Source organism: Anolis carolinensis, chromosome 1 (assembly GCF_035594765.1).
Source record: "Anolis carolinensis isolate JA03-04 chromosome 1, rAnoCar3.1.pri, whole genome shotgun sequence".
Taxonomy (NCBI): Eukaryota; Metazoa; Chordata; class Lepidosauria; order Squamata; family Dactyloidae; genus Anolis; species Anolis carolinensis.
The window spans coordinates 121,165,648-121,184,878 of record NC_085841.1 but is presented as its reverse complement, the minus strand read 5'-3'; the positions used below and the strand labels follow the sequence as shown (position 1 = coordinate 121,184,878).

The 19,231-nt window shown below is 38.8% G+C and overlaps 1 protein-coding gene across 4 annotated transcripts in view; it reads left to right on the top strand.

Moving 5' to 3' along the window:
* Window positions 1-19,231, top strand: part of senp6 (SUMO specific peptidase 6) — a 105,201-nt gene that overhangs the window by 81,602 nt on the left and 4,368 nt on the right. For all 4 annotated transcript variants that reach the window (XM_008122070.3, XM_008122062.3, XM_008122066.3 and 1 more), the window contains 7 exons: window positions 2,621-2,743; window positions 6,373-6,465; window positions 7,646-8,079; window positions 11,122-11,225; window positions 14,781-14,878; window positions 18,696-18,764; window positions 18,857-19,007. In XM_008122070.3, coding sequence (XP_008120277.1) covers window positions 2,621-2,743; window positions 6,373-6,465; window positions 7,646-8,079; window positions 11,122-11,225; window positions 14,781-14,878; window positions 18,696-18,764; window positions 18,857-19,007 — 1,072 coding nt within the window. The remainder of the gene's footprint in view (window positions 1-2,620; window positions 2,744-6,372; window positions 6,466-7,645; window positions 8,080-11,121; window positions 11,226-14,780; window positions 14,879-18,695; window positions 18,765-18,856; window positions 19,008-19,231) is intronic.

Sequence of the window (19,231 nt, the reverse complement as noted above, 5' to 3'; positions counted from 1 at the left end):
GGCAAACATTCAATGCCTTTTAACAAAGACGAGACAAACACAGGCTCCGAGCGGGCCTCAAACTCATGACCTCCTGGTCAGAGTGATTCATTGCAGCTGGTTACAGCTGGCTTGCTCTCCAGCCTGCGCCACAGCCCGGGCCTTATCTTATCTTATCTTATCTTATCTTATCTAACAGTTTCTCACTAGATTTAACCTTTTGAAGGTTTTATAACTGCAAACCATCAACTATCTATATACGGGCAGCCAAGGAGTCCTATATGACTACCCGTAGAGCGTCTGCAGCAAATAGATCATCGGAGTTGTTTCGGGTCGTTGGGGAACTCCTTCAGCCACCTGTGGTGGAGGAGACTTTTGACGACCCAGCAACTCGGTGTCGCGATTTCGCACACCATTTTGCAGACAAAGTCGCTCAGATACGCCTTGAGCTCGACTCCAATTCCACCTCAGTGCCAGGGGAGGTGATTGAGGCATCTGCTTGTCCAATTTTGTGGGATTCTTTTAGGCTTGTTCTTCCTGAGACCGTGGTGGAGGTCCTTGGGGCTGTGAGGGCAGCCACGTTGGCTCTGGACCCTTGCCCGTCTTGGCTAATTAAATCGGCCAGGGAGGGGCTGGTTGATTGGTTTGTGTTGATCATTAATGCATCGTTGGAACAGGGGGGTTTTCCATCTTACCTAAAACAAGCTGTGGTTCGTCCACTCCTTAAAAAGGCTTCCCTTGACTCCACGGTGCTGAACAATTTCAGATCAATCTCCAACCTCCCTTTCTTGGGTAAGGTGCTGGAGCGGGTGGTTGCCTCCCAGCTCCAGGGCTTTCTAGATGACATCAACTACCTAGATCAGTCACAGTCTGGTTTCAGGCCTGGTCACGGCACCGAGACAGCCTTGGTCGCCTTGGTGGATGACCTCTGTAGAGAGCTGGACAGGGGGAGTGTGACCCTGTTGGTTCTCTTGGACATCTCAGCGGCTTTCGATACCATTGATCATGGTATTCTTCTGGGACGACTCTCTGGGATGGGTCTCGGGGGCACGGTTTTGTCGTGGCTCCGATCCTTCCTGGAGGGTCGATCCCGGATGGTGAAGCTGGGAGACGCCTGCTCGGACCCCTGGCCTTTGAGCTGTGGGGTCCCGCAAGGCTCTACTCTGTCTCCCATGCTCTTTAACATCTACATGAAACCGCTGGGAGAGGTCATCCGGAGTTTTGGAGTTGGGTGTCACCTCTATGGAGATGACGCACAACTCTACTACTCTTTTCCACCTAATTCCAAGGAGGCCTCTCGGGTGCTGGACGAGTGCGTGGCCGCTGTGTCTATCTGGATGAGGAGGAACAAGCTGAAGATCAATCCCAACAAGACAGAGGTCCTCCTGGTCGATCGTAATCCTGACCGGGGTATACGGTGGCAACCTGTGCTGGACGGGGTTACACTCCCCCTGAAGCCACAGGTCCGCAGTCTGGGAGTCCTCTTGGATTCATCGCTTACGCTCGAGGCTCAGGCGTCGGCGGTGTCTGGGAGGGCCTTTGCACAATTGAGACTCGTGCGCCAACTGCGACCGTACCTCGCGAAGGCTGATCTGGCCGGGGTGGTCCATGCCTTGGTCACCTCCAGACTGGACTACTGTAATGCGCTCTACGTGGGGCTGCCCTTGAAAACGGCTCGGAAGTTCCAACTGGTCCAACGAGTGGCAGCCAGGATGTTAACTGGGGCCCCTTACAGAGAGAGGTCAACCCTCCTGTTCAAGGAGCTCCACTGGCTGCCATTTATTTTCCGAGCCCAATTTAAGGTGCAGGTGCTTACCTACAAAGCTCTGAACGGTTTGGGACCATCCTACCTCCGTGACCGCATCTCCGTCTACGAACCCACGCATTCACTTCGGTCATCTGGAGAGGTCCTGCTCGTGATCCCGCCTGCGTCGCAAGCGCGGTTGGTGGGGACACGAGACGGCCTTCTCTGTGGTGGCCCCCCGACTCTGGAACACCCTCCCCAAGGATCTCAGACAGGCCCCTACATTGGCAGTCTTCAGAAAGAACTTGAAGACCTGACTGTTCCAATGTGCCTTCCCAGATTAATAGGAAATCTCCAATACCAAGTCCCATAAGCACTTTATTAGAATTAAGATCGCATATCGCACTCTGCACTTGCCCTATAAGCCTTATATATCACCTGTCACATCAGCACTTTTAATCTTGTACCCATTACTCTGGCCCGGCCCAGTTCTATTGTGTTTTAGCGTATTGTTATTGCTTGTTGTTTATACTGTTTTAATTGTTTTTAATTTGCTTTTTGTTTTGTATTGTTATATTGCGTGTTGAGGCCTTGGCCTTTGTAAGCCGCATCGAGTCCTTCGGGAGATGCTAGCGGGGTACAAATAAAGTTTAATAATAATAATAATATCTCATTATTTACATCAACTTTATTCATAGCCATTCATGTAAAATAATCCATATAAATTACTTTTTAAATTTGTAGCTGATTACAATTTGCTTGATTTTAATTTGATGAGAAATTCTGTACCTCTTTCATCATCATTTGACTATCATAGCTGGCAATCAAAACAGTTCAAATCAACAGAAATTTAAATCACTGGATAATACAAAGCTAAATATGTTGCTTCCCTTAAAGGTATCTAGTTCTTGAAAGGTTGAAACAGGAAGATGCTGATAGGATTCACGTGTTCAGTTCTTTTTTCTATAAACGCCTTAATCAAAGAGAGAGGAGAAACCCTCAAGAAACTTCAAACCTCACGTAAGTTTGGTTGGGATTATTATTGTGGACTGCAATTCCAAATACAGGCAGTCCTCAAGTTACGAACAAGATAGGTTCTGTAGGTTTGTTCTTAAGTTGAATTTGTATGTAAGTCGGAACAGGTACATTTTAAAGTGTAACTCCAGCCTATATATATAATATTTATTTATTTATTTATTTATTTACAACATTTATATCCCGTCCTTCTCACCCTGAAGGGGACTCAGAGCAGCTTACAAGTTTTATGTACATACAGTATATTATATTATCAGCATAGCATATTAGTATCACATATTGCTATATTGTACTATACCACTATACTGCAATATTATTAGTAATATTACATGTAATATATATAGTTATTGTATTATTAATAGTATTATATTGTATTACTTATTGTATTACAATATTATGATCAATGTTATATGTACATGCAACATATTATTAGCATAGCACAATATTAGCATTGTGTATTACTATAGTGTACTAGTCCACTAAAGGTAAAGGTTTCCCCTGACGTTAAGTCCAGTCATGTCTGACTCTGGGGGTTAGTGCTCATCTCCATTTCTAAGCTGAAGAGCCGCCGTTGTCCGTAGACACCTCCAAAGTCATGTGGCCAGCATGACTGCATGGAGCGCTGTTACCTTCCCGCCGGAGCGGTACCTATTGATCTACTCACATTGGCATGTTTTCGAACTGCTAGGTTGGCAGAAGCTGGAGCTAACAGCCGCCACTCATGCCGCTCCCGGGGTTTGAACCTGGGACCTTTCGGTCTGCAAGTTCAGCAGCTCAGTGCTTTAACACACTTCACCACCGGGATTCACAAGACCACTATACTGCAATATTATTAGTAATATTACATGTAATATATAAAATATAATTATTACATTGTATTATTAGTAGTTTTATATTGTATTACATTATTACCAATACTATATGTATATACACTATATTATGTTATTAACATGGTAAAATATTAGTATTATATATTACTATATTGTTGCTCGGGTAGGGGCTCCCAACTGATGACACAGGACATGGTGTAAATGTGTCTTGCTCGCTCTCCTTTTTCACTCTGGCCCTAGAGCAGCAGTTACTGCTGGGGGGGAGGGGCTGTCATCTGATATTAGAATATTAATATTATCCCAACTAATATTATTTTAGCTATAGATAGCATAGGGAATTGTGGTGTTTGTTTTGCTGTCTGTGCCCCTATTTAGAAGATTTTGCCTCACTTTCAGTCACTGTGATAATTGGATTTTGAAAAATTTGGCTTGCTGTGAAAGCTTCAGTGGAGACATCTTTTCCCATGATAACTCTTTAAGGAGTGAATTTCCCATCCGAGGGGTCAATTCCTCTTGCTGTTGTCTCACCCCCATTCTTAACTATGAATCATTTATAAGTTGAATGTTTGTATCTCGAGGACTGCCTGTAGTGTCTTTTCTGACCCTATAGACAAGAGGATGTTGGAGTAGCAACCACACAATCCTGGACCCTTGGCCATTCTGGCTGAGATGATGCGAATTGTAGTTCAACAACATTTATAGGCTGTGTATTGCGAAAAGCTTCAAATTTGCTTTTGGAAACAGTAATCAGTTGTTAATTGGAAATGGGAACAAAAAGGTCCCAGTTTTGTAGCTGTGCTGAAGTTGAGCGTGGTCTACTTAACACTAAACCGTATTAGAGCATTATTGTATATACTTATGGATAAGTTGGCCTTATGTATAAGTTGAGGGCAGGTTTTGGGACCATAATTATGGATTTTGATATGACTTGTGGACAAGTGGAGAAAGTGCCATTGTCAGAGGTTTTTGTTTTTTTTATGTCAAATGCAACTTGAGAAACTGCAAGTCGCTTCTGGTGTGAGATAATTGGCTATCTGCAAGGACATTGCCCAGGGGACGCCTAGATGTTTTGATGTTTTACCATCCTTGTGGGAGGCTTCTGTCATGTCTCCGCATGAAGCTGGAGCTGATAGAGGAAGCTCATCTGCACTCTCTCAGTGGCGCAGTGGGTCAAACTCTTGTGCCGGCAGGACTGATTACTTGAAGGTTGGGTTGCTGACCTGAAGGTTGCCAGTTCGAAGCTCTGAGGTGCCACCTCTGGCCGCCGTTGCCATTTCCCCACTCAGGCATTAAAAGCAGCCAAAAGTGGTTCCACAGTAGAGAGAGTGGATGGGGTTGGTGCTTCTTCTAGGTTCTCCCAGGATGAACTTAGTTCTCATCTTTTGCTACTTTACTCAGAAAAGGGAATGGTTCCTCCTCCTCCTCCTTTTTTTTCTTAAGAGTTAAAATCTAGTATTCACTGTGAGCCATGAATAAATTGAACTAGTTTTTTTGGATTGATTTATTGACTAACATTTCTAGACATGTGCAAGAGTATATAGGATAAATCTTAATGAAATCAATATGTGACAGGTTTATCTAACACACATTGAATACAATAATATAGGCGTAAATCTTAGACTGTAATGCATATCCTTATCATCATCAACCTGCCAATGAATTGCAGTAGTGTGCTTCGGAGACCATACATGGTGTGGCAGTGCACAATGAAGAGTGCTATATATGAGGGTTGAATGAAAAGTAGTGCCTCTAACCTTTTTTTTTTTTTTTTTTGGTTTGGATGGGAATATTTTAATAAATCAAACGCAGAAATATTCCTTAGAATGTGTTCTTTAACTACCACTATTCACTTTTCCACATAATCACCAGACAATTAGATACATTTCTGCCAGCAATGAACAAGTTTTCTGAAGCCGTCATGGAAGAAGTCGACATTCTGTTTCCGCAACCAGCATCTCACAGTACCCATCGTGCATAGATCTTCTGTCAACCTTTTGCTTGTGAAACTCGGTGGTTGCTGTCACAGGACGTCCAACTCTTTGTTTGTTCCCACCTCAACATCTTTAAACTTACTCACCCAACGACACACAGTACTCACATCAACACAATCACCATAAACAGCTTGCATTCTCAGATGAATCTCCTTTCGGGTGACACCTTCTGCTTTCAAGAATTCAATGACTGCACATTGCTTAAGTCACATTGACCGACTGTCTGCTCAAGGTTCCATACTTTGCACTTTTAACAACACAACCGTTCGATGCTAAGGTTTCCCACCAAATGGAACTGTAGAAGAGAGTCTACTGAACAAGCCAGTACCTGCCGCATACCAGTACTGCCCATCTGTTGAGGAGATAAAAAGGTGGAGGCATTACTTTTCATTCAACCCTCGTAATAGCTACACTTTTGGCTCTACTTTCCCGATAGCATAGCTGCATCATCTCCTGAGAATATGAACATTGGCAGTAATACATTTCAATTTTATCATAAATTGGTTTACAATTACGTTAACTCCCAACTGGATCCCAGTTACAATGTCATCATGATTATTTCAACTTATTCATGATTTACAGTGTAACAACTGAATATTAAAAGAGTGGCCTGTGTATGGGGTAATTCATTTTAAATCTGTTATTGCCACCTAATCAGGTAAGGTAAGTCCTAAACATCCTAAATAGTAGATGGTACATTATTGTGAGCATAATTCACTTCATGGAAGAAGACAATACATTATCTTGTAAAGATTTTAAAAAATCATTTTATTTCCTTTTGATATGTTTACAGACTCCAGCAGAAACGACACGGTCGAGTGAAAACATGGACCCGACATGTTGATATATTTGAAAAAGATTTTATTTTTGTTCCCCTTAATGAAGCGTAAGTAGGACATGAACCACTGCATGTAACATTGGCATTTTATTTCTGTTGAATCTTATGACAATGAAGACTTTGAAAAACCCTGGTTCTCATCATATGTTGCTTCTTAGCTGCATTCAGATATTGCACAAAACATGACAATGCATCTGTATACCCATTCTTGTCTCTTTTCTCACGTGAGAGGAAATTTGTAAATTTTCTGTTTGCACTTTGCACAAACTGCAGATAGCATGTCTTGTCATTTATCTCTCAATGTGGCCCAAAAAAGTCAGGAAACAGATTTTTTACAACAAAGTAGTCTGTAAATCAGTTTTGGAAGTTAGAAGTCAGTTGAGTCTGTTGATGTCAGAGCAGGAGCATACTCAGTATGCTGCAGTGAGTTGTTCAGTTAATATACGAGTGTTTGCAGCAGATGTATAGTACAGTATAGTACAGTCAGTTGAAGTATATAGTACAGTATAGAACAGCTTTAAGTATAATTCAGTCAACATGAAACCAATGAGCAATGTACCTGTATGCTGAATACATGATGTTTGTAAGTAAATCAACTAAGTTAATTTTTAACAAAGACTGGTCTCTTGAGAGCATGATTTAAAAGCAATATATTTTATGGGAGAGTAGATATATTTTTGGGCAATTGAAATAACACTTCTAAAGGTCTGCTATATATTTTGTGCGTTGACATATCTTTGTTCCTAACAGTTCAAAGAGATACTCAGGGATCTTAGTCTAACAGCTGAGAAACCTAAATTGCCATGAATGAATACAAGTGGATCTTGCCTCTTACTTCCAGTGGACAAGGAAGACCGTAGCAAACACATCTCCCTTTATACATAATGGGTGCTCTGAGCATGGGACACTAGAATGGAGAAGTAAAGATTTCTCAATTTTGCTTTGAGGTGGAGCAGAAAGACAGAGATATGTGGTGTTTGTTCTGTGCCTACCAGATTCAGTAAGCCATGGTTGTGCCAGAACAAAGTCAGCCGAGTCAAAGTCTGCCTTCCAACTCTGAGCAGCAGCACAGAGGTAGGGCTGTGAAGTAGGAAAGAAGTGCTAGCAGTGGTTTTTATTCTTATTTTGGCTAGTAGGATTGTTAAAAATGGTTGTCTATCTTGCTAAAAATACATTATATAAAGGTAGCCTTACAATTATTCCTTTGTTTTGTATGTTTTTATTGCAGGGCACATTGGTTTTTGGCTGTCATCTGTTTTCCAGGTTTAAAGAAACCAATATATGAGACCAATCCATACTACCAGGAAAATTCATCTGCACAGGTTAAATCCTTTTCCTTACATCAAGATGGAAGGACTTCATCTCCTTTACCTAGTGAATTGGACCTGTTACATCAGTCGCCATCTGCAGCAGTCACAAAGAAGGCACTGAACAAGAAGCATGTTGCAGTATTAACTGGCACAAGTGCAGAAACTGAGGAGAGTGAGTCACTGTGTTGCAGAAGAAGCCCTGCTTTGAAAGGTGGCTTTAAAAAACTAAATCTGTTAAATAACATGACAGAAGATTTAAGAACTATAGAACCTGTATGTCATAAACATGGCTATAGGACTTCAGAAGCAAATGGCATACAGTGTGAACAGAAAACTCATGTCCAGGTTTCTGGTGTGTACTTCTATTTATTATGTTTTTATGGCTTTTTCCTATAAATTTTTTTGGAGTTTTATATCATTGTCCAAATTGAGTGGGAGTGGCTCTAAGCAGTGCTCAAAAGCAAAATGCTGGGAGTTCTATCTTAAACTGCTCTAAATCTGTTTAAGAAAGAGTAGAATATAAGCAAAGTTTCATTTGGGGAGGATTAGAAATATTGACATCCCAATAAAAAAAGGTTCTTGGGATTACAAGGAAAATAAGATAATATCTATTACATTCTTAAAAAGTAGAAATATAGCAGGTATTTTGTGTGGGGGGGGGGCAAGGTGTAATTCAGCCTGTTACACATATTTTGCCAATAAGAAAAGCTAAGATTACTGCATTCATGATACACAAAGAATTATAATTTTAAAAATATTACAGTATATCAAAAATGAGTGATATTTAAAATCTGCCTCTTTTAAAAGAGTAACAATAATCTTCACCAGAAATTGGCATAGAATCCTCAACCACCATTGGAAGGTATAGTCCAAAAGACATAAATTTTATAGTCCTGGTACTTTCTTCTGCAGTGTGTTTGTGCTCATAGATTTATACTAGTCCATTACTTTTATTCCTCATGTGGCAGGGTCAGTCCCTGCAAAGAACAGATGAGAAGTCACATCTGACTTCCGCCAGGTTACATTTTCAGATGATTTCTTTGGGGAATAGAATTGGACACTGCTTCCACTACTGCTGCATGGAGTAGTGCACTACTGCACTACTGCTGGAGCCCCCGATGGCGTAGTGGGTTAAAGCCTTGTGACTTGAAGGTTGGGTAGATGACCTGAAGGCTGCCAGGTTCGAATCCCACCCGGGGAGAGTGCGGATGAGCTCCCTCTATCAGCTCCAGCTCCATGTGGGGACATGAGAGAAGCCTCCCACAAACATAAAAACATCAAAACATCCGGGCGTCCCCTGGACAACGTCCTTGCAGACAGCCAATTCTCCCATACCAGAAGCAACTCAGGTTGCTCCTGACACGAAAAAAAAATTAAGAAAATAGTTTCCAGTCAGAATACAGTGTTATGTAAGTAAGTTGTCTTAAGGCATTTTCCATAATATTGTTTTATTTCTGTACATTTTTCTTCAGGTGTGTGTCAAATTATTTCAGTTGGTTTTGTTCTTTCAGGAAGATTACTATTGTACTATTTTTAATTTTTTTTAAAAAAAAAGTTTGCCTGGTGAAGACTATTTTTTATATGTTTAGATTTTTAATATAGCATTCCAACATTATTTTCTATCATTTCTTTGATGTATTGTAATAGAAGCACATTTTGATTATATAGCCAACAGCTAGTTGTCCATAATTACCCTGATGAGATATGATTTGGTCCATGTGTAAAGGATGCTATGTAAAGGCTATGTGTTCTATCTTCAGAGGTTTCTGACCATTTTAGGATTTTTTTTTTCATCTTTATTTTTTGAAGAGCTGCCCTATGCATTGGGATACTCTTGGGCAGGGGTGTTTTAGCTTGTGGCCACAAAAAGAAAAGGAACATATTTTTGTTGATATTCTATGTTTAGTAAAACAAAAGACATTGAAGAGTTTTTCTTACACCACTTAAGAAAACAAAAACTACTTAAATAAGCTAAAACACGTGCTTTACCCACTTTACATGGCCTGAATTTCTTGCTTCTAATTCCCATTCATCCCTGGTTATGAGGTGAGTCCAACCATTTTCTGAAAAGAGGGTACATTACCAGCACAAATGATTATATAGAAAAACCTGTTAAGAGTCTCCCTTCTCCAAAGAGTTAACTGAACTATATGAAAAAATAACACATGGTAGGCAGCAAAAGCAGTATCTGAAGTTCTAGCCTTCCAACACACTGAACTCAACTAAAACATTATTTTGCAAACAGTCGTTGTGGTCCTATTATTATTATTATTATTATTATTATTATTATTAATTAATTCATTTCTATCCTGCTTTTCTCCCATGGGTGGGACTCAAAGTGGTGTACAAAATACAAAACCAATGCAAAGACACCCACACACAATACATAATCAGCTGAATATCATATACCAATATAAAAACCCCAATTTAACATATCATATAAAACACTTTAGACTTACTCCTATGATCTTATAGTCACTGTAAGGTACAATGGATTTATGTTTAGCCGGTAACACTTAACTCTTAAGCATCTGTGATAGTTTATTTTCACTTTGGAAAAAATGCAGCATTTAGATATAGGAACGTTGTGTGGTTTCCGGGCTGTATGGCCGTGTTCTAGAAGCATTTTCTCTTGACGTTTTGCCTGCATCTGTGGCTGGCATCTTCAGAGGATTCTCTGAAGATGCCAGCCACAGATGCAGACAGAACAACAAGAGAAAATGCTGCTAGAGCATGGCCATACAGCCCGGAAACCACACAACACTCCAGTGATTCTGGCTGTGAAAGCCTTCAACAATACATTTAGAGATCTAATTGGCATGGGCTTGGAATTCTCTGTTTTCTCTTTCCCATTGAATTCAGTAGTATTGACCTCTTGCTGCCTAGTCAAAGGTTTCTGAGACGCTGCAGAACAGAGTGCTGGGAACGACATTTCTGACTCTCCCGATTGTAGGGGTACTTTGAGACCAGACAACTGGGGAGCCCCATAATCTGCATCCACTGTTTTTCCCAATGGGCCCTGAGACCAGAAAATTGCTGCAGCCCCCACCCTACCCCTCAGTTTGGAATACCTCAGAAAACCCTTCATTTGGGGCTTAGCTTTGCTCGAAATGTAAGACTGAAGTTTCATCTTCAGTCTTCAAAGACTGTAACAGTGGACCCCCACCATTTACAAGACTGTAAGCTTAGGTTTAGATCTCATAACAACAGAACAAGTTGCTAGCCATGGGCTAAAGTCGTATTGTGAAAAATAGTTTTGTTTGAACAATGATTCTCAGGTACATGGTGGCATGATAACTATTTGCTTTGTAAATTGCTTCGTATGTGTGATGTGATATGTGAATATGCAATATCTTGTTTTACAAAAATTTACTAATGTTTATTGTTCATGCAGATAGTTTACAGAAAATCAGACTAAATTATAGTGACGATTCAGCTGACAGTGGTAAAATAAATGAAGATGAGCTCATAGATTTTTCTGAAGATCAAGACAACCAGGTAACAAATCTAAATATCAGTGTTTTTCAGTTGTAGGGATGAACTGAACAGTTTAACTGTGTGTTGAAAACTCAATGAGAAGTATTACAGTGGAGTAGATAATCCATTGAACATCTTTTAACAGTTTATAATTGTGTTTTTAAAGTAGTGCTGTTTTCTCTTTGGCATTTATAAAGTTGAAAGTACCTTAACATACAATTGGCCCTCTGTTTTTGCAGGATTAGGGACCCAGACCCAGTGAAATTGGGGAGTGGGGGGTGGAGGATATCTGTAGACCCCCAAATTGTAGTTTACATAAATGAAAATAGCATTTGTATTTGTAGAATGGGTGGGCTCATTCCCTTGCACACTTACTTGCTCAGGTGTCTAGGGAGGACAGGGATGGGGGAGCGGGAAGAGGGTGTGTGAATGGTGTGTGTGTCTCCAGGAAAGACAGAGGGAGGACTACCACCCTAAGAATAGCAGCTGCTGCAATCCCTTCACACTGTCCTTGACTCAACACCATCCCACCTGCCTCCAAATCTCTCCTCTCATCCCCGATGTCACTCCTTCTGTCCACTCCAACCTAGCAGTAATTGATTTAAAGCTTGAATGGGAGCCTGGTATTTTGCAGTGGCAAATGGAGTAAACTTTGATGTTTGTGTGTTCATCCTGCTAGCTTATATGTAAAAAATAGACTTGTTCATCAGTACCACAAAAATTAATCTCCTTGCACACTAGCATAATCTTTTATGGGCAGCAAGTCACAGTTAGCATTTCCAGTTTCAACCCATAGATGGCAAACTGCATCCATAGGTGTTTCTCTGTCTCCTCAAAGCGTGGTTTTTTGTGTCTACTTGCTAGTAGAATTTAGGAGTACTTTATAAATGTTAAGCTTGTGTAACTCATTCCATATTACTGATAAGCAAGAAATCGTGTCTCTCTTCCACTTCTCTCTTACATTCTTCAAGGCTGATAGTTTGGTATAGAGACTAGATAGCATCTTACTGGCAGGGTGCTCACATTCAGAGTGATAGAAATTCTTTGGATGTTCTCATCATTCAATATGTTGTTTTTCTTTTTGTAACCTGTATATGCGAAGCATGGTGAGAATGGATGTTAGGACATAATTTCTCCCTAGAGGGAACTAAAACCTTTTTTTACAAAAGCATTCTAAGGATTTTCTCAGAAGTGACATAAGTATGATGGGATCTTTATTCTTGTAGCTCATACAGAAGGAATAAAGAAGGAAGTATTGCTGTTTTTATATTCTTAAACATAGCATTCACAGAGAGTCAGTGTGGTGTAGTGGATTGAGCATTGGGATTATGGCTCTGGAGATCAGGTTTTGATCCCCGCTGAGCCATGGAAACCACTGAATGCCCTTGGGCAAGACACATTCTCAGCCTCAGAGGAAGCCAGAGGCAACCCATTCTGAACAAATCTTGCCAAGAACTTCTTGTGATAGGTTTAGCTTAAGGTTGCTAAAAGTCAGCAGTGACTTGAAGGCACACAATAACAACGTATTCATAATATAATGTCACATCAAAGAGATTACGTTGGACTTTAAAGCTATGGAAGCAGAAATTTCTCAAAGAGCACAATGTGAAACATGTTGCATAATAAGATTCATGGTAAATCCAATATCTCAATCCTGTAGTAGTGCCTACAGAGTTATGAAACAGTTGTTTCCTGGACTGTTTTAATTTTTTATCTCATCTAAGCTTCTTTTCTTAGAGATGTCTCATTTCAATGTACTGTACTGACTATTGAGATCACTACAAGTGGTTCCTCCATCCCCATTTAACTTTCTTACTGGTCATTGTATATTAGCTTCATTTAGTTGCCAAATTCCATTTCTCTAGATAGATCTATTTCTGTGTGTGTGTGTGTGTGTGTGTGTGTGTGTGTGTGTGTGTATCCATCCTTGATTTGAATCTTCCTATATAAAGATAAATAACATATTTGGAAGATAAGCACCAGCAAAAGTATAAGTAGTTTACATTCTTTATCTTTATCACATTTCTCTGAACTTTTTAAAAAGATATTCAGCTGTTATGCATTCAGTCTTGTTCCACATTTATAGTAACCCTGAAGATAAACAACTTTGTCTGACAGTGTTGTTAGCTGTTGCAGCTCCCCTGTAGCATATGAGTGTTAAGCTGCCTTTTGAGATTTGTCAGTTTAATGAGGCAGTTTTAGTTTTGATTTGGATTTTGCTTCCCTTGGTGCTCCTAGTAGCAAGGAGGTCTTGAGATTAGGCACTGATAATTGGAATTAAAGTGTTAAGCCTGTTGCAGTGTCCTTGGTAGATGAATATACTTTGTTTGTCTGGGAATGGGAAGCATTCTGTTACTGTAAAACCACGTGTTTCTTTCTGCTGGGATTCAACATACCCAATATACAAATGTTGACCTTAATTATTTTATCACCAGGTTGTTTAAGTAAATTTAAGCCAATATTTTAGGCCCTACCTTTTCTATTATAGACTCAAGAAAGGATTTTTTCCCAAACCAGATGTTAACCTAAAGTGTTTCCTAATCATTTCCTGTTTTGGAAAAAAAGACATTTCCTGGACCCGAGGGCACTGAAAACATGGTGCCAAATTGAGAGCTTTTGGTGGCAAAACAATATTTTGAGGGTTTGGTGTGTGTGTGTTGATAGATGTGCCCCCTCCAAGGTCTCCTAGGGGGTAATCTGCCCTCTTAGCCACCCACAGTTGCCTAGTCCTGATGTCAAGGGTCAGTACAACAGAGTTACAATAAAACATGCTGCCAAGTTATAAATAGAATGATTGACACTTCATGGAGGAACAAATGGGCATGTCCATCTATTGTTTTGTTTCTAAGATTGCAGAGTGGGAGAGACTGAGACAAGACCCTTGATTTGTATGCTCCCTCACTGCTAATAAAAATGAATGATTCTCATGATGTTTCAGATTTGTATACTTTGGGATCCTGCAAATTGGTGATATTAATAATGTAAGATAAAGGGTTTAATCCTGCCATATAAAGCAAGAGCTGAAATAAACAATTTGCTAACTTTTTCTTCTTCTTGAAAGAGGTAAAATTAATAAGATAGACTGCAAACTTTAAAAAGGCCCATGAGTGTTCTTGGTATTTTCCAAGAAACAATCCAGTGGAGTGTGGGAAGAACATTTGATCAAGGTCAAACGCCTCAAATTTCATGTTGCCTGATTTAAAAAATAGAGTTTGAAAGAAGCACGCAAATAGTAACTGCCTGTAATATAAAATGTGTGTGTGGGTTTTTTCAAATATTTTGCTTTTAAAATATTAAGATATTCATTACTTGAGATTAAATAAAGATAACTATTAGAAATAAATGTTTTAAAATTACTGGTTCTTAAGCCTAGCCATCTTAACCAAACTTAGCATATTTTCTCAGTGATAGGAACCTGATATGTAGACGAATATTATTTTGATATGACATTTGTTGTCAGCATGTTGAGATGAGTTATCTTTGTTCTGACACTGGGCAGTAAAGAGTTAGCTGTTCTGTTACAGTTGAAAATCTTAGGAAATTCCTTATAAGTTGGCTACATTTTTTTTCTTTCAGGACAATAGCAGTGGTGGTGATGATGACGACGACCTTGGTGATGATCATTGCAATTCAGAATTAGGACAGTGGCATCTGAAGCCTACTATATGTAAACAGTAAGTTTTAAAGAAAATATATTAATGGCTTTCTGTGCATATGACAGATACATTTTAGAATTGATTTGTTGAGTTGAGAAATATCAATCATATCTGGCATGCTCAAGTTGGATTTTGGTGTGAACTTTCTGTAAAACTATTTCTGGAGTAAGACTGAATGAAGCTGTGGAGTTCAGTTCCATCTTTGGAGATGCAGCCGAAGTTACAGTATGAAAAGTAGTGCTGGAAGGTGAGCTGCAGAGGGAAGCAGTGGCAAAGACTGCATTTACATAGTCAACGCTAGTGCCTGTATTTGAAGATTTGTGATTTGTCCTGGTGATGCATTCCTGATAGATACCCTGTTTGGATAACTCTGTGTCTTTGGCAATTGTTTTTAAAATTTTCAACATGTTCAAATAACTTTTGCCAATTCATTTAACTGAAACATCTGTTTCTAGTTGTAGCTGTATTTTTAAAAATCATTTTGTGAGCTGCCTTTGGTTGCAGTATTGGAAAGTGCTGCTGGTGGGGAGAGATTAGCTAGTGTGATGGCACGCCGGGGGGAAAAGAAAACTATATGTCTGGCTACCCGGTGGCTATCGGTTTAATAATAATAATAATAAGTTTATTTATATCCCACCTCCATCTCCCCCGAAGGGGACTCGGGGCGGCTTACAGCAAAATCAAAATACAAGCAATGATAAAATACCCTCTGATGTACTTCAGTTCTTAAAATAAAGACTCTTGAGACTGGATAAAATTAACCAAATAAGTTTACTGAGACAAAGGCAAAGTTAGCTTCAGTCAGGATTCTTGAAAGGTGAATCAAAATAATATATTACAGAGATGAGGTTTGTTGATTGAATTTAGTTACCCTGGAAATAAACACTTGACTATATTTGTATAGTATGAGGTAAAATACTTGAATGTAATTGTGGTAAGTCACTTGGTTATTAATACAATACAGAATCAAGATGGCAAAGTACAAAACTATAATAAAGTACACTTTGTTATAATGAGGTAAAATACTCCAAACTAAAACAATATGATACTATTTTGATGGAAAATACCAGCTATAGTGGTAAATACTAGGCTGTGTTGATGGTAAGTGCAAGCTATAATGACTATATGGTATGTATTAGGCTATTGAGGTATAAACTATAAGGTAAAATACTGAACTAATAATGGTAAAATACTCTAAGCTTTAATAGCTATATAGTATATCATCTAGGCTATATAATAGCTATAAAGTATGTACCTTGAGCTTCAATAACTATTTGGTATATATTAGGCCAGGGGTTCTCAAACTTTTTAAGCCGAGGGCTAGTCCACAATCCTTCAGACTGTTGAGGGGCCGGATTATCATTTGAAAAAAAAAATACAAACAAATTCTGATGCACATTGCACATGTCTTATTTGTAGTGCAAAAACAACAACAACAAGAACAATGAAAGAACAATACAATATTTAAAAATAAAAATAATTTTAACCAACATACATTTATTAGGATTTCAATGGGAAGTGTGCTTCTGCTTCTGGCCAATGAGATAGTCAAGTAAATTAGGGTTGTTGTTGTTGTTGTTGTTGTTGTTGTTGTGTGCCTTCAAGTAATTTCAGACTTTGGGCGAGCCTAAGTCTAAAATGTATTTATTTATTATTTATTTATTTACTGCATTTATTTACTACATTTGTATCACACCCTTCTCACCTCAAAGGGGACTCAAAGTGGCTTACAAATTATATGTACATACAATATATTATATTATTAGCATAGCACAATATTAGCATTATATATTACTTTATTGAACTATACCACTATACTATAATATTATTAGTAATATAGAATATATAATTAATATTATTATATGGTATTATTATTAGTGTTATATTGTATTACATTATAATATTATTATCAATATTATATGTATATACAATATATTATATTATAAAACTGAGGGCGGGGGCCAGGTAAATGACCTCAGAGGGCCGCATCCGGCCCCCGGGCCTTAGTTTGGGGACCCCTGTACTAGGCTATAGGTAAGTATACTAGGCTTTATAAACTATATGGTATACAGTATACATGCTATGGTATATACTTGCTATAGTAACTATATGGTAAAGTACTAGGCTATGATAACTCTATAGTAAAATAATCTAAGCTATGTTGGTAAAGTACACTAAGCTTTATAAACTATACGGTAAAGTACTTGGCTATTGATGATAAGGTATTGGACTATAATGGCTATAAGGTAAAGTATGTGCTATAGAATGGCTGTTTGGATTGCCAGGCCAAGGAACCCAGACAATTTCTGTCCTTTTTCTTTGAAACTCTTGGCACAGAAAGCCCAAAAGGGAGGGAAAAAACTCTCAGTTAAGCTCTGAGGCAGCAGGGCTAAACCAACTTGCCCAAGCCTCTAGGCTCCACCCCTAAAACTAAGTGCAAATGGAAAAGTCCACACCAAAGGGAGAATTAAACCAGGAAATGAACAGAGGAGGGAAAAGCTAGGCAAGACATCATAGCTAGCATTATCAAGGGGAGTGTTCCAATAACTGATTTCTTCCTCAGGTGCAATTTCTCATATGCTGATCTCATATTCAACAGCACTACTTCATTGCAACATATTTTCAGTAGCAACCTCCATTGGAGTAGACAATTTTGTTTTGAAAATTAAGATGTGTTTCAGAAGTAGTGGGTGATCAGCTCATGGAAGACTACAAAAACAGCCTTGGAGATCGGCATGAGTTCTAGAAGCTGCATTTTCCTCACTAAAGCTATCTATAGCATTTTGTGCATTTGTTTTGTCCAGAATATCAAGTAATGACTGAAATCTCCTTACCCTGATTATAACTTTCTTCAGTCAATGCTGGCTATGTTTTCAGGACAACAATAAAAGAAATATTTCAGGATCTCCATATTCCCTTTTCCTTTTTTGATCACTTCCAAATGTAGAGCTAAGATGGGAAAAACAAATTCCACCAAGTTCTTGTCAGGCAGGAAATAACAGGAAAAAAGCTAGTATATCAGGTTATAATTGACTGAAATTATTTGAAATTGTAAGGTTGAATTTCAGGTTTGGAATTTGTAAATAAGCTATTTAAAAACTTCTTATTATGTCATGTTTGCTGTTAGCTGTATTCATATGGGGAGAAAGGCAGAATAAAAAATAAATAAAATAAATAAATAGATGGGGTGGGTTTTTTTAAGAATCAAGGTTATCCATCTCTCCTTCTTTTACCAGTGTTTATGCAATTCAGCTGGAAAAACAGACAGTAAAGAGTTCCTATATAGCATTGGTAAATATGATCACCAGGAAGCTGACTTTCTGCCCAAAGCTCCTTATATTGCTAACTTAACCAGTTTTTTTAAAAAGAAAAAGACACAAATGCCACAATATACAGTTAGGAAATACCTTTATTAAGACTAAATAAAATGACACTAAAATAGCATCTGAAAATGTTTTGTCACTGGAATTTCAGTACTCCTTTCTTTGTATGCCAGTTGTCCCTTTACCCAAAGGTGCAATAAATAGCTCTGAACAGTTTAATGGACCAAAACCTAAGAAAATGTAAATAGCAAATAATTTAAATAGAACATTTCTGCCTGAAAGAACACCTCTTTGGGAGTCTCTAGGTATGACTCTATGGTCAGTGTCCAGTGGAGGTTACCCATATGGTTGTGCTGATGGATCTAGAGATTCCTAGAGAAAACATACTAATATATATGTGAATAATCAAATCAGCACAAAATTAAACCCGCAGATGTGGAGACCCAACTGTACAGTTTAAACGAAGTGGCACATATGAAGCACACACTAATCATACTGTGTTTTTCTTACAGGCCTTGCATTCTTCTGATGGATTCCTTGAGAGGCCCATCCCGATCCAATGTTGTCAGAACGTTAAGGGAGTGAGTACTTAACTTCTAAAACAGAACCACTTCTTCATCTTTATAGCACTCCCTAAGAATGTTCTTCTGAGACTCAGTCTTTTGTATTGCAGATACTTGCAAGTGGAGTGGGAAGTCAGGAAAGGTAGCAAAAGAAGTTTTTCCAAAGATGTCATGAAAGGCTCAAACCCTAAAGTGCCACAACAAAACAACTTCAGTGATTGTGGAGTTTATGTGCTTCAGTATGTGGAAAGCTTTTTTGAGGTGAGCATATTTTTCAGTCTATTTGGCTTTAGAGTATAAAGCTGGCAGCAGCACCCATGCCAAGCCCTTTTCTCTCTTATACTCTTTATTTGTGGGATATGGTATTGACTTATTAATATATTAAACATTTACCATATATATTTGTATGTAGGTCAACAAATTTATGCCCAAAAATTGACCCCCAAAACAAAAGTTGACTTACACACCAGCCAATGTACTTCTGA